Raw genomic sequence first — 16,560 nt, 5'->3', positions numbered from 1 at the left:
AACTCAGATCCAAAAGTTTTAGAAGAGCTGTTCAACCTGCTCTCTGGACCAATCATGCTGATTTTCTTAGAACACTGCAGAAGTTTTACATGACCAGAAAAAAACTAAAGTTGCCCTGATATGTAACAGGAGAAACAGGACAATCCAGGTAATTACAGGCCTGTCACAGCCTGCCATTGATCCTGGACAAAACAATGAAATAGCTAACTCAGGACTCAATTAAAGCAAGTCTAGAAGTAGGGAAATGCAATTAATGCCAATCAATGTGGGTTTATGGAAAATAGATCCTGTCGACTAACTTGATATCTCCTTTTTGATGAGATTACAAGCTTGATTGATAAAGGGAATAGTGTTGATGCAATATATTTAGATTTATGTAAGGCATTTGATTTTGTATCACACACCACTTTGATTAAATAACTAGACCAACAGAAAATTAACATGACACACATTAAATTGATTAAAAATTGGCTAACCAACATGTTTCAGAAGTATCTGTAAATGGGAAACTATCATTGTAGCAATAGAGGGTTGGAAAGCTCAGTTCTGCACTGTACGTTAATTCAGGTTTTTTATCAATACGCTCGAACAAAACAAAACCTTCACTCAAAGTTTGCAGATAATACAAAGATTGGAAAGTGATAAGAAGAAAGACAAGCCACAAAGTCTCTTAGTAAGCTGGGGTCAAGCAGACAATATGCACTTTAAAATGGCCAAATATAAAATTATACATCCAGGAAGAAAGAAAGTAGGTCATATTTGGACAAGGATGGATTCATCCTGGAAAGCAGTGACTCAGAAAAAGAATCAGGACCATAGATAATCATCTGGATATGAAGTTCAAGTGCAAAACTAACTAAAAAGCTAGTGCAAATGGTGGACACATAGACAGAAGAATATTGAGCAGAACTAGGTGTTATGTTTGACTGCCACTGGAATACAGTGTCTATTTCTGCTGTTCACAGTTTTAGAAAGGCTGTTGAAAAAATGGAGAAGGTTCAGCAAAGAGCCATGAAAATGATTAAAGGCTTGGAAAACAAGCCATTACAGCTAGGAATAGAAATTACACATAAATAACTATAAGTGATCAGAAACTGGTTCAAATCTAACACAACAGAAGTTCAGTGCACATAAACAACTTTCAAAATGCCTGAAACTGTTTTAAGATAAATCCGGATGTACATAGTATCAGACTTAAGTGATTTAGGTTAAATCAGTTTATTGAAATTCTGTCCCAGATCCTCTCCAGATTCAAGTTAACTCACAGTCCCCCAGCATCCCAGGATGCTTTGCACCTCCCCTGCAAACCCTCCCTTGCAGGGTGAGCAGGCTAGCCTTGGCTCAAGCTGTCTGCTCCAGCCAAGCAGGGAGGCATGCTCTAGTGCACCCCAGCTTCTGGGCTGAGCCACTACAGGCACATGGCTGCATTTCCAGAATCACAAGTGAATGTCTGTTAACTTGCTTATCAGTTCAACCTATGCAGCTTAGACTAACCTGTAAAGATTGAATAGATTCAACCCCGGGCTTTTTGATTGCCTGTACTTAGCCCAAAAGAAAGACTCTAGAATCTGAGTCTTTTTGCTTTTCAAAGAGAAACATATAGGGTAACTTGGAGACAGTCTCAAGAGTACCAACAAGAGAAACAAAACTCTAACAATGAGCTCCTCAATCTAGCAGATGAAGAGATCCAATGAAACAGACTCTAGATGCATTCAAACTAGAAATAAGATATAACAGTAAAGGTAGATAACCAATGGAACAACTTACTGATGCTTCTGGTAGAGTCTCCATCACTGGCAATCTATAAGATAAGTCTGAATGTTTTTTTAGAAAATATGCTCTAATTAACAGAATTAATTCAGGCAAATCCTATGCCCTGGATACAGGAGATCCCCAGAACCAATGATCACGATGGTCCTTTCTGGCCCTGTAATCTATCAAATCATGAGTTTATTGCAACAGGCACATACTTACCTCTACTAAAAGAATCCAGGGTCCAAAAGTGGTGTAGTAGCAGGTATTCACTGTAGTGACTGTCATCAGGTTGCCTGCTTTGCTTAATACTATAGCTCTTCCCAGCACTTGTCTTAGAAGTAAATCTATTATAATGGGGATGATGGAGAATTTGCAGTGGGATTTCACTACAGTCCAAGGGAAATACTTGAAAAAAATGGCCAAAGAGCCTAAGTCTCATTTTCAAAAGTTACAGTGGTACTCAGGATCTTAAGCATCACCAAAAATTAATGAAACTTATACTTTTCAGTCATTTCTGAAACTGGGACTTTGGTGCCTTTGAAACTTTTACCCCAAAGCCTTATATCACCATCAGGCTCAGGATGGAGTATTCAGAGCCAGAACAGAATGTGTTCCAGTCTAAACTAGGGCTGCAGCAAAAGATAAGAGAACAGCAGTCTAGGAGATGGAGCTGTTTTTATCTAGAGAATAAGCAGCAAGTATGTAAGTTTCCTCTGTACTAACCCACCATCATGCCTCAATCCTAACCTGAAGGAAACATGATCTCTACAGCCACACAGGTCTTGGCCTTCTGAGATTCCTGACAAAAATGGCCAACCTGAGCCATGTGCTGTGGGAGCTGCAACAAGGACAGGTGTCCACTAAAAAAGTGGCCAGAAACTAGGCCATCCTTCACAGAGAACTCTACAAACCAGATGGACTTCCCCACTAGGATACAATTAAACACCTCACTGGCTGCCCAAGAAGCTGCAGGGACAGAAAATGCAAGACCCTCCAGGTCTCCAAATGGAAAGTTTAGATTTAAGGAGTCCAGTACATACGCATGCACAGGTGTGCAAGCTGCCACAGAGAGCTAATTAAACTCAAACCATGAATAAATGGTCCCTGAAATGGCAGGAGGTTACAGTTTAATAACCTGCCCACAATGTCATTAAAAATGCTCACTCTGGGAGAGTGTCTTTAGAGAAACTCATTTGCATTCCATGACCTGCTACTGTGGGGACTTGGCAGCTGGAAAGGGAGTGTGTGCACACCAGAGCTGCCAGGATCAGCCTCGGCCTCCTCTCCGATTTTCACATCCTGCATATATCCCATACGCTGCTGCATCTGTGCATCTCACATTATGTTAACTCTCACCCTCCTGCTCCCAACCCTGTAGTTGGCTTTAGTTGCTGTGAGTGACACTTAGAAGGAGAGGGGTAGTGTGACAAACAGGATCCATTTGGACATGTGCCTCACATGCCTGAAAATTTGTTTCTGAAGACATGCTCCACACATTATGTTTGGGGCAGTGTTTTCGAGTAGTTAGAACAGGACTCTTGGGCTCTAGTCTCAGCTCTGCCACTAGGACACAAGAACGCAGCCTTTTTCTCTGCACTTCAGTTTTCTCAGTGCCAACTGGGTTGGTCCCAACCTAACAGGAGGGAGAGGTGTTGTGAGGTGTTAGATCCAGGCCTGGGAGATTCTGCTCAGACAGAAAATATTAGAGAGGTGTTAGGTAATTTTATTATTGAAGATGTTGCAAAATAGCACCAAGTGACCTTTGTCCATTTTTCTCCTGATTGCCATGGGTTGTGCTGGGTAACAGTCAGAGTGCAAAATGCCAGTCCAGTGCCACGTTGGTGCATAGTGTACTGGTGAGAGAACTGCCTGGAGGCATGTTACGGGAAATTGAATGCTGGGCCCCACCACGGAGCCTCAGTTTGGTTCCAATCAGCTTTATCAGCTGACAGTTCTTCTTGGTCTCTGCCTACTTCCCAATGGGTGTATTCCTGCCTCAGGTTCCTAAATCAAACAAGTCCTCTGGGTCTCTGCTGACTTTGAGTTTTCTACCTACTCACCTTCCAGAAGCAGCAGCAACATAAATGAGCCTACACTAATATGGCATTGTGAGGTGCTCTGCCTCCTGACCTTCTCCTACACAATCCTTTTCTTCTCCTGTTTTCTTCTGCATTCCCATTCTTAACCTCTCCTATTCCAGAAGCAGCTGCCAAGCTCCTCCTGTACTCACTACCCTTCCCTACTCTTCACTGTCTACCAACCCTTACCTTATGGCTTCCTCACTTCTCCTGCCTCCTTTCAGCCTTTCTCCCCATCAGCCTCCCTCTTTTCCTCAGCTCCTGATTCCCTTTCTCTTTATCTCCAGCTCTTCCTTCTCCACAGCTTCAGTTCTTGCTTCCATCTCCCACACCCCCACTCCCAGGGCTTTATTAATGGGTTGCTAAGTTGTCCTCCCCTCTGAGATGATCCAATCCATTTGAACTAATTCCTTCTCTCAACTGGAGACTGCATTTCATCTCCATCGCTGCGGCACTTTGATGCTTCTTCTCTTTTCTAATCCTGTTCTCCTCCTCTCCGGATCCCGCGGAGAGGAAGAAGCAGAAAGGGGGTCTCCCCTGCTCAGTGCATCTGACCTGTGACTCTCATTAAAAGAATCTTTTTCAAGCCAGACACTGCAAACCCGTCTCACTTGCGTCTTGGGTTGCAGGAGGGAGGTGTGTGGGGGAAAGCTATTTGGAGAAGCTGTCTCCATGACAACGCAAATTCCCATCAGAAAATGTGCACAGGTCACCTGTTTCCATGAAAGTTTCTCTCTTGATGTCTCCCCACTGCCTCTCCAACAGGTGCCAGGGGAGCAGGTGCCATTTTGCTGTGCCAGCAAGGAAAAGTTAGCATGTCTCCAATTTTGGGAAAGGCACCTGTGGGAATGCTGACTACTGACAGCTGCAGAAGTCCACAGTCCTCTGCAATGGCATGCAAAAGGGAAAGAAGCTTGGGGTCCTGATGGCACATAGCAGAGGAGGAACAAGAACCTGACACCTCTGAGGGCTCAAGAGCAAATTTGAGTTAGCTGACAAGCAAAAAGGAGCTGACTGGTGACAAGCCTGGTCCCTAGTCCCTGCATCAAACCACATGATTTAACAAGCATGGCTGGATCTACTCAGCACTGGCACAGGAATGGAAGAGCAGTCAGTGGGACTAAAGTGCTCAAAACAGAGCTGTACAGGGAACCCAGGGCTGGAATAAAAAGAAGGCCAACGGATGGGAATCAAGGAGCATTAACAAGGCTGTGTAGAGAGCCTAGGGCTGGAATAGCATGGAGGAGAAGCAGGGCACTGGCAGAAAGGACTGAAATAGCATGGGGGCACTGCGAGGTGGGGTGGAACTCTAGGTAGGAACTGAAGTGCCTTTACAGACATGCCTGGAGAAGCTAGTACTGCTTTTACTTGCTGTAACAGTGGCTGAAGCCACATATTATGCCATAGTCCCCTGTCCCTTGAGCAATGAAACAGGTAATGGGTGCATTTTCAACTGGTACTACACCCTCCTCAGGGTACCACTCTCCCAGATCATCATGACCACATCTCAGTCCTACTAGTATGGGGTGGGGATGGGTCAAACTTGGACAAAGCCCCCAAAGACCAAAGCAGAGGATAGTCATTCTGGTGTAAGCAGCCCTTATGCCAGCCACAAACCAGAAGTGAAAATGGGGGAAACTGGTAGGGACAGGGAATCCCAATGAGATTCTGCCTTCTTGGCCCACTGTAACACATGCTGGTGTTGCCCTCTAGCACAAGTAGGCTATGGAGTTTTTCAGGGCACAATTTCATGGCAGAGCAGCAAATGAAGCTCTGACTGACCACATCACTGACATAGTCTTGAGGGCCAATGATCTGGTCAAAGATCCAGGAGAGGTTCAGGGTCTCTGGATTCTGCTCTCATCTCTACTACCAACTGGCTGATAATCCTGGCCAAAAGTCACCTCAATCTCTCCATGCACCAGTGTTTCCCAGCAATGTATGACAGCTACTTTCTTTCATAAAGTGCTTTGAGATCTATGAATGGGAAGTGCAATATAAGACTTCAGTAATTACTGGGGGTGAAAAGTGTGTGGGCCTGCTGTGTGCTGTCCTCCAACCAAAAGAATATTTGATCCTGGCCAAAGGCTCAGGAAATGGTAGGGGGATGACCTCTGATTTGATTTTCACCTCCATTTCACTCAAGGGACAACGAATAACTACTCGGATTGACAGCAATACTCTACCCCACATAAGGGGGTGTGCAATATAAACCCCAAAGCAATATATGCCTCTGACTTAAGATTCCCAGCATGGATGCTACCTGGTGACACTGTGCACAGACCTGAGGTGTGGGGGAGCGATGCCTGAACACAGACATCCCTGCCTTGCCAATTCAAAAGGGACAGGCTGAGTTTAGAACGTCACCTGTCCTCCATTTTTTCTGAACATGCGCCATCCCCGAAAGCTGGATTTTTTATTTATTTTTTTTTACAGAAAGGCAGCTCTCTCATTAAAAGCTGCCAGGTGTTCCCAGCACAATCTGTGGCTCCCTTTTTAGCTCTAATGATTTCATCTCGCGTGTGACAGATGCGCTCTTCAGGACCTTTCCTGGAGCAACGCAACGTCATCTCTGCACCATCAAGCACCGATTTAACAAACCTGATGCTCCCCCAGCCACCCCAACCCTCCTCCACACACACACACACACACACACACACACACACACACACACACACACACACACACACACACACACACACACAATCCTCAAAACTTATCACAGGGTAGCAGACACACATCACTCATAGAAGAGCCAAAGAACTGGTCTCCTGCACTGACTACACTGTTGTCCTCTAGCACTGAACATTTCCAGGAAGAGGTGTTAAGAGGGCTGAGCTACAAACACAAAACTGGAAGGTAGGTACTCTACCCTCCACATCCTCCACTAGTCTTCAAACCCCATACTTTTAGCAACAGGATGTGGTCACAAGTCAACAGACAGACTAATCCATTCATGGAGATAAGCACACCTCCTGCTGGCTACAGCAGGAATCTGCCCAAGCACTGAACATAATAGAAAAGGCTGTTTTCCCACAGCCCTTAACATACCCCACTGCAGATCGTGGGCTGGTGCTAGCGCTTGGATATCAATTTTTCAGGAAAAAAACAGGCTGAAGATACTTTTCACAGTTTCCCACATGGCTGGGATTTTTGCCAGGACTGGGAAGTATATAAATAGCCATTTCAAGATGAGCAAATTCAAGTGCCTGCGTTTGATGGCGGGATGCCACAGAAAAACATGTGCTCTGGCCTTTCCGAACTTCGAACTAAGCTTCATCATCCTACACAGGCCTCAAGGTTACAAGACGCTATCATCACAGTCTCCATTAATTGCCATGAGCCAGGACTGACAACTACTGCTCAAGAGAGGCCATAGGGAGGTGGTTCCTATCCTGCTCTGAACAAAGTTTAGGCACATTAATAATAGACTAGGTTTGACCCTTTCGAGGATTTGCTTTCATTGTTGAGTTAAATCACAATAAAATGTAAATTTGATTTCCAACCTGGCTGTGCCTAGAGGTTTCTCTCTAAGGCTTCCTCCATCTCTGACCCCAACTCTCTCTCCATTCGGAAGCATACACTCCCGCCTGAATATGTATAAGTCATCAAAAGAGCCCTACATCTACCTTCAGGTCTCAGTGCCTGACAACCTACCACAAAACCCACAAGGGCTACAGTTCAGGACTGAGGTGCCCTAACAAGACAAGGGGTAGCTAGGACTGGAACACTAGTAGGGGCTGTAGGTCAGCCAAGGTGTACCAGTCCTGGGGCAGCCTAGGTATGTGACACAGACAGTGGTGCAGATCAGGACAGGAGCTAATTGTCTGAGCTATGGTGGGCAGTCTGTTTCCAGCCTGTCCTATAAATACTCTAGTGAGCCCATTTATACTAACAAAACTACTGAACATTTGCCCACTGTCAGCTAAGAGTCCCAGGGGTCTATATTGGTATCTCAGACTTTCCCATAGCTCTCTACTGCTTGATAACAGTTTCCTTGCTGGGTGCCAGATCCTTCTGCAGGGCATCAACCCAGTCTGCTCTGTCCTCATGTTTGTGAAGGGTGATAGATATTCCTGCTACCTGGATGGCAAGAATGAGGGTAGCTTGCCCTCCAGGAAACATCCCATCACAAGGAAAAGCCTTGGGCTGAGCTTGAAGAAAGGAAGTGTCTATATCTGACAGCTGAGAGGAGTTTGGGGAGGGTGGGTTTAGACACATAAGGAAGGTGAAGTGGAGAGTTCACAACACAGCTTGACAGAGAAACAGAAATGAAAGATGAATGGAGCAGCAGTTGCCCAGAAGACCATAGGTAAAGGGATCCACTCCCTCTCCATCACCCTATACCAGGATTCCACAATAATCGCTACCACCTTCCAAAGGCAGAAGTACCTAAATGAATACTTCCTCAGATAGCCTGCTGGGCAGCAGAGATCTCTAACATCCTGCCACATGCACACAGAGGAAGGGCACACCAAGCCTGGGCAATCTTGAGGGAGAGATTTGTGCTACAGACTTCTCATTCACTGATCAACCAGTTGGAAATTGCTACCCAACTTCTTTGGAATAATTTGCAAGGAAGGTAGGGAATTGAAACTGACCAGTACAAGCAGATGTCAAGTTACAAGTAGATGTCTAATCCAGTAAGTGCCGGTATGCAACCAATACTTATGGGATTAAATTCCTAATCGTTGGGGAGCACTTTCATATAGAAACCCAGCCATTGCATTGGTTGGGATGGCAAAACCTCATAAGTGTTATGAGGTGAAAACCCATAACATCTATAGTAGTCAATGGCAGGAGAGGACCCATTCCCTTGTAAGTGAATAAGAGGACATTATTATTGGTAAACTACCTCCTATACGCAAAATAGCAGGAGAGGATCTTAGGCTATGTGACCAAACACCAAGAATTACCAGAAGATAATGGCATCTATAAACTGCCAGTAGCATGAGAAGGCATGGCTAACATGCTGTGAATCTGAGACATTCCACATGCAACCGTCACTCACCTTGATATAAGTGTCAAGAGCTGGGTGAACCCGATTCACTGCCAGGTGGATAGACAAGGGTGTGGTGAATGGGAAGGTGGCCATCACCACGTGGCTGGGAGCTGGAAAGGAAAAGATCTTGAAGCCAAACTTCTGGAAGAGCTGGATCATCTCCTCTGATGGCTTCTCCTCACCCTCAGTCAGGATGCGCCCCACAGCATAGCGGCATTTCTCAGGCAGCACCTAAGCAGATAAATGAACAGGTGACATCAAGGGGGGAAAAAAAGGCTGAAAAACATCTGAGCCAAGGTGGCCAAATTGTTCCACAATGACCAACTGGACATGGACAGGCAAAGGTTCCTCAGAAACCCAGCAGCTTTCTAATTTGCCAGGTGCTACAGCTACCTGGACAAAGCAGGAATGATGCATTACAGCAAACTGGGGTGGGACAGAAACCAAATAGCATCGCAGACTGCCAACCTGCCCCCTTATAAGCCTGGGCAAGGGAAAGCCAATCAGTTCACTTTTTTGTTCATTACGCCAATCCATAAACAATATTAATTCAATGAATCTAGAAAGAAAAACACTCAGCAAATGCTAGGGGAATATCCATTATTTAATGTAAAGATAGATGTAAATGAGAAGCTGGTGCAGTCCTTACTTGGGCAAAGGCGCAGCACCTTGAAAATGAGTCTCCGTGGAACTGGGCCAAGTAGAAAATTCTTCTATGTCCTCCCCAAGGTGGTTCATTTGTGAGCCAGGTCCCCCACCACAATGGCAGAAACAGCACTTCATAAATATAGATCAATGAATCCTCACCATTCTGTGATGGGAAAGCATGATCCCCATTTCATTGATGGGAGCAAGTGGGCTAAGAGGTAAAGGAACTCACCTATAACCATCGATCTCTGCTACCCAGTGTCAGCCAAAACCAGAGCTTGGAGCTCACAGATCCTAGGCCTATTCAGATCATCTTTCTCTTCTTAGTCACAAAATGGCATTTAGCTTTACCAGTTCCATAAAGCCAGGGGCTTTGGATATAAGACTCAATTCTATTCTACTGCCACAAACTATTCTATTCTACTGCCTCTGTGTAACCATGAACAAGTCATGAGCTACTCTGTGCCTCAGTTTCACTATCTTTAAACTAAAAAGAACATTCCTCCTTTCCCTTTGTGATAGCCCTCCCTTTGTGAGATCATTGGCTATTCATCTACCCAGAAAAGCCAAATGGGGCCGAATCAGTCATCACCAAACATCTTGCAATGCTGGCTATGAAACAGCAACAAGAGATTGATAGCCACTTCAAAGGCTCCTTGCTCCTATCTGCACATCATGAACCATTCAGTGGCTCCTTTAACATATGTGGGCACTGCCATATTAGGAATCTGCTGGCTGCATATTAAACAAGCTCTTGAAGTTTCTGAGGCCACAGTCCTGAGCTAGCAATTCCATCTAATCTACAAGCTATCACTTAATTGGCCTGCTTTACTGCACTCACTGATTGGTGTATTCAGTTGACCTGCAGGATTTGGGCTAATGTATTTTCAAAACTTCCTACACAGGCAGAATCCAGACGGAGGGTGGGACCTGTTCCTCTATGGATGGAAGATGGCCAACACAGGGGTGTGAGCGGCAAAGTAATGTCATTGTACCAAGCTGGCACTTGGTATGGGTGCACAGTGAACATGACTTGTACTGATCTGGTTTCTATGGGGACCAAATTCAGCTCAGTATAAGTGGGTGCAACTCACCATGAAGCCAATTATGGCATTTGTGCCCACATCAAAGAGGAATCTGGACCCACTGGGGGGGAGGCAGAACCAGTTAAACAGCATGGCAGAGATTCTTCTTAGTTGCTTTTGCTACTCTGATAATTTATTTTGTACCCTCCCCTACCCTCTGGCTACCACAAACCAAAGTGGGAATGTGGCAGATATGGGTGAGCTACTCAGGCATGGAGCACATAGTCACTATTTTTTTTTAATATAGCACTGTTCAGCTACAAACTTCTCTCAGCTTGGCTGTTCCTACAGTTCCTTACCAACACTGCTCAGCCCACACTCTGGATCCTTCCTATCTTCCTCTCTAGCCCATCCCATTTCCCTGCTGTTCAAAGTAGGTAAAGAATCCCCTGTCCCCTCCCAGCTAGTGCCTGGGCCTTCCAGACAGATCCTTGTAGCCTGCTAGACAATGTCATATACTTCGTTTTACAGTCAACTTCCCTCTGACAGATAAGTAACATCACTGATTAAGTTCTCAACAAATTTGGCTCAAAGCCTTACTATACCACCCAGAATTTGGCCCCCAAAATGTCAGCACATCATATACACACATCAATCCCATAGGAAACTGTGGGGCACCAGAAAAAAGCCCTCTAATTTCACTAAAATGGAAAGAGAAAAACATTCACTCTTTGCAGATGACAAGCAAAAACTCAGTGCAAACTCAAGCTCTCAAAAAATCGAGCACTGCTTTAAATAAGTCCAAGACAAGCAATAATATCCCTCAGTTTGCAAAAGAAGGAACCAAGGCACAGAGCAGCTGGGGTTGGCTCAAGGAGCATACCCAGCATCAGCGGCAGGGTTAAGGAAGAACCTCAGGCATCCTGCCACACCAGCCAGAAGCCCAGCCTGCCTCTCCTTGGTGGAGGTTTCCCCTCAGCTGGTCAGTAATGAACTCTCAACTCATGTGTAAGAAAAAGAGAGAGGTTAAGGTACTGACCAGGGAGTCAAGTTTGAAAAAACCAGACAAAACAAACTGTTGACTGCCTCCTATCTTGGAGACTTCCATGGCCCCGGTCCCTGGAGTGTGCGAGTAGCTCCAAATCTCTAATATGGTTACCTCTCCACACTCCCTGAAGGCAGGAAAATGCAGTTATCTGTTTTACAGATGGGAAATTGAGACACAAAAAGAGTGTGCGACTTGCCCAAGGTTCCTCTGAATCTCTAGAGGAGCAGAGAACTTAATCCGGGTCTCCTGCATCCCAGGCTAGTGCCCTGCCTCCCAAACTGTCTTTCTAGAGCTCCTCGCCCTCCTGAGGATCTGCTCAGCAAAGCTGCCTCACAGCACTCCTTCTGGGGAAGCCTGTCCAACCTAGCCCTCCTCAGCCAGGGGAATTGTGGCCATGGACAAAGGGCTTCCAAGAGAGAGGGAGCATCACTACCACAAAGGACTATCTCAACCACAGTCTAGCCTGCTCCAGCTGGTTGTTTCCAAGCTCTGTGTCTTTGTTAGATAAAGCAAGAGCTCTATTAAATGCTGCAGCCAGAGCATCAACTACAAAGAACCAAACGAGCAGCGTTCTGCCACTCCCTAGACCCAGGGGTAGCCGCTGTAGAGCCACTCTCACCCAAGGAGCATCCACAAGATAACAGACCCCTCATCAAAATCCTTGTCTTCTCCATCAACAGGCCTAGAATTTACTAATGGTTACATTGTTGTATCTCTGTTGCAAAAGTGGTTGGAGAACTCAGCTAAGCTGGCCAACTCTGGAAAAGGAAACCTGGGTGCAGGCTGCTGGGTGGAAGGTAAATGGAGTATAAAAAGGGCGGCCTAAGCTTGGTGAGCAGCAGGGACAGTTTGACCTTCACCTGGGAGAAAGTTGGATGAACTGTAGGATTCAGCAGAGTCCATGAAAGGAAAGTGCCTACAACACACAGGCACAAAATACCTCCAAGCGAGACTGACTTGGTACCAGCATGGCTCCCATCACTACAGCATCTCAGCAACTCCCAGGTGGTTAAAAATAGAAACAACAGCAATCTGTCTCTCCTGCTTCCTTTTCAACTCATAGGAGAAGGAGCTGGATTGGCATTTGTGCAAATGCATGAGAAGGGCAGCGTGGGTACAAGAAGACCTCACTGAAGGGAAGCTAAGTCCTGCTGATGGGCTGGACCCTCTCACCAAGTCCTGTAGCCATGGTACAACCCCCAGGAAGCTCCATCACCTGCGCCAATGAGCCCCCATCTCTTGGCTGATGGTGTCATTTCCCAAAGGAACACAAGTCCCGAGAAGCCATTGGCACAGAGAGGAGCAGGTCTCTGAGGTAACCCAGTTACTCCTGTGGAGAAGAGGTTCCCAACCCCTGGGCCAGAGCCCGGTACCAAGCTATGATGGCTTGGCTGCTGGACCAGCAGTCCAGAAGTGACCGGCATACTGCGGACTGGCAGCCAGGTTCGCTGCCTGTCTGCAGTATGCTGGTCACTCAGTATGCTGGTCCACAGTTTGCCGGTCTGCGGTCACTTCTGGTCCATGGTTTGCCGGTCCGTGGTCTAAAAAAGTTGGGAACCACTGAAGTAGAGTATTCCCTTTTCTCCTACTGCTGTCCTCTGAGTACCATGCTTCTGTGTCTGGAAAGCGAGGTGCTTGGACACTACAGTGCCCACAGCAGTAGCAGAGGAAATAGCAGCGCTTCACTCACTCTTACACCCCTGGCTTTCCGAGTCATCACAGTGTTCCCTTCTAAGCGCTGCATTTCCAAAATCTTAGGGAACAAACCACAACAGCACCAGCCCTAACTGACCATCAGATGGGAAGGAGAGGCTAAAAGACCAAGCAGCCAAAGCTGACAGGGCAATAGAGGCCATGCCCTCTTCCATCTACAGAGATGTTCCTACTGTCAGCCTGCTCTAATCAGGTTCTTATATGGACTTCCTCACTGCAGTGTCTCAGCCCCTTCCAGAAGGCACTGCCATTTGGGTTTCCCTTCCCAAGGCCAAACCATGGGTCTATTTATTCCAAGTGTTTAAGTCATTTAATACATCGCCCATTGTGCTACGTATGTGTGGGGAGTGGAGGGGTGGCAGAGCAGCACACCTTGCATGAGGAGCAGAAGGTGCTGAGGATGCAGGGTCTTAGCTCCTGAGGGAGCTTGTGCCACCGCTCTGCCTCCCGAGCAAATAACCTTTCCCCTTGCAGAGGACAACTGTATGATGCCCAAGAAGCACAGCTGCTCTCTGGGGTCCTGGTCCCAAAGCTAGAGACAAACTTTTAGGGTTGAGGTAAAACTAAAGAGGGGGGAAATTGGCACTGTTCTCAGGCCAGAGGTACTAAGATATAAAAAAAGGAAGAAGAGCTTATAGACAAGGCAGGGGGGTGAAGAGAGACAGAAGGCGAGGGAGAGAACTTTGCTAAAAGTAAAGTCTGGAACAATACTGGAAGAAGCTTGGAAAGCAACCAAATTACAGCCACAAATCTCTGCCCTGACTGCAGTGTTGGACAAGACTACGCTTCATTTTTCTACTTAAGATGCTGCTGTTATCAAGGTTTACCTGTAATGGTAAATTCCTCTGAGCTCCTCTGTCTATACCTGGAGAAACAAGGCAGGAAGCTCCCAAAGGCCCCTTCGCTTAATGACTCTAGGGAAGCCGTTCCTCAAAGCTCATCTGTTCAAATCAATGCCTTGACAAATGGCTTGAGATAGGAGGAAAAAGAGAGAGATGGGGAGAAAGAGAGAGGAAGAGTTCAGGCAGAGAGTGTGAGAGGAGGCAGGCTCAGCAGAAAGGAGAGAGGTAGCCAGTGTGTTCAAATGATTAAAGAAAACCAATGGACCAGGGAAACAAGGAGCCCTTCATTCTCTCATAGCCCACACAGATGTCTGTGTCCATGGCTAGCTAAGGCATGTACTTCTCAATCACATAAAGGAGGGAATCCTACAGACACTTGAAAAAACCATCAGTCAAACACCTGACATTTCCCTGCTCCCCATCTCAGCCAGGCAAACTCATGCTCGTCCTTCAACTGTTTCTCAGATCCTCAACATCTCCTCCTGCGGCCCCACATGCCACTTTGCATTCTGCCCTCCTACAGGCAGACAGGTCCATTTTGGGAATGGGATGCCTCCAGGAGACCCATATGCCACAGTGGCAAGATCACTGGTTCCCTGACAACACAGGGACATGCCAGGCTGCAGAGAAAAGCCATGAGGGCAGAATTCTCCATTGGCCACCACAGGAAACCTGGCTGTTCAAGGTGATAGGAGATGAGGCTCTTTTGCCTCTGGATCACTCCTCCAAATGCAGATCAAAAGCAACTAAAATTGAGGCCTCATGGTTGGTGGCTCTTCCATGGATAGAGGTGGTGACAGTACTTCCTGGGCAGCTCTGTCATTGTGCCTCAGTTGTGACTTGGACGGCATTATGGGATACTGCCTAATGAACTGGCAAACCTATCCTACAACCCCCATAGCAATCTGTGTCATCAATACAGCAGAGATGTCCAGAACCAGCTGGGCCATAGAGAAAGCAGTACCCTATGTGGCCATCCAGGTCACATCGGAGGAACAGTGGCAGAGCTGCACAGGAACGGCTGTCATTTATGCTGCCCTTGTCTCCAGAGCCAGGCTCTCAGCACCTTCCAGAAGCAAGAAAGTCACTGTGCTTGGAAAGCAGAGACAGCATCTTTGCTTTCCTGATCCTTTAATTGCAATTGGCTTGGGGCTGCATGCTGAGCCCTGGAAACTCATACCACCCAAGGGACACAAAACTTGCCACAGGCCGCTTAACCAAGCATTAACATTGGCCACAGAGATATTCTGCTGAAGCCTGCCTGCCTGCAATTCCTATTAATTAGGCCTCAGTGGAGGTGACAGGAGTCAGGAGAAAAGGTGCAAATCAGAACAACATGGAGGTCCTGAGGGTGGAGCTGCCATAATTACTAACCTCCACCCTCAGGACCTCCGTGGGATACAGGCCTGAGGGACAGGAGCAGCAAGCCCAGCTCCCATGTGGTGTTAGCAAAGGGGGGAAGGCTCAAGGGCAGAGCAGCACGTGTCCTGGCCCCCCATTAGCTCAGCCAGCAGGGTCTCCAGAGCAGGCTTTGCACTCCCCTGCATTGGGTGCTGTTGCGCTCCTCCACGTTGCATGTCGCTACACCCCAGACAAATCCACCCCTGGAGTCAGTGGAGGGAGCTTTCCCCTCCCTCCATGCTCTGCCCCTCACCGGTTTGCCTCTAAATTCCGGCTTCAATTTTGCTCTCTCTCCCCTTGGATTTCAGCTGATGCCAAGCCTGCGCATTCTCCTGTGGCGTGCAGGACTCCTCGCCTTTCCTTCCCCTCACGCCCACACACACATAGATATGCACTTTGATGCCGCAGCACAAGAATTTTTTTTTTTAAAGCAGAAATAACTGGGCAAAAATTCTCTCAGAAGCAACGATCTCGCCCAACAGAGCAGAGATCTGGTTCAAACAACACATTGCTGCCCCCACGTGGCAGAAGAGGAAGCTGCGTGCAACCCTCACCCAAGGGTCTTTCAAGATCATACTTCTTCAAAGAGTAGAAAGGACCCCAAACCATGAGCGAGAGAAAGATCAGTGAAAACAGAGCACCCTGTGTACCCAGAGGCTGTCATAAAGAGATGAACAACTATGAAGATTCATATATGAACTGTGCAAATCCTGAGCCACCTAGGCCTTCAGCGTTGCCACCCTGCTGCCTCTCGCAGCCAATCAGAACTTTATGGCAAGAGCAGACAGAATTCATCAGCCCGTCTGCTCCAAACTACCTGCTTTCTTACCTGTTCCAGTCTTTTTTTTTAATAGCTGTAGCAGAAGGGGCGCTGCTCCACCCTTCACAGAGAACCTGCTTTTCCTGCGCTCAATACTTACCCGTGGAATCCAAAAGGAAGCCAGTAAACACACCAGTGCGTCCAGACTGACAGAGCTAAGGAAGTACACAAGGAGAAACAAATCCTCTAAACAGGGTTCACAATGTGAAGGATGTAACCCCTAGGAAG

General features: G+C 46.8%; 1 protein-coding gene across 2 annotated transcripts in view; it reads right to left on the bottom strand.

Moving 5' to 3' along the window:
• Positions 1-16,560, bottom strand: part of TEX264 (testis expressed 264, ER-phagy receptor) — a 128,652-nt gene that overhangs the window by 90,582 nt on the left and 21,510 nt on the right. For both annotated transcript variants that reach the window (XM_014600114.3, XM_006275140.4), the window contains exon 4: positions 8,845-9,066. In XM_014600114.3, coding sequence (XP_014455600.1) covers positions 8,845-9,066 — 222 coding nt within the window. The remainder of the gene's footprint in view (positions 1-8,844; positions 9,067-16,560) is intronic.

This window comes from Alligator mississippiensis, chromosome 12, assembly GCF_030867095.1.
Source record: "Alligator mississippiensis isolate rAllMis1 chromosome 12, rAllMis1, whole genome shotgun sequence".
Classification (NCBI taxonomy): domain Eukaryota; kingdom Metazoa; phylum Chordata; order Crocodylia; family Alligatoridae; genus Alligator; species Alligator mississippiensis.
This window is presented reverse-complemented; position numbering and strand designations above follow the sequence as displayed.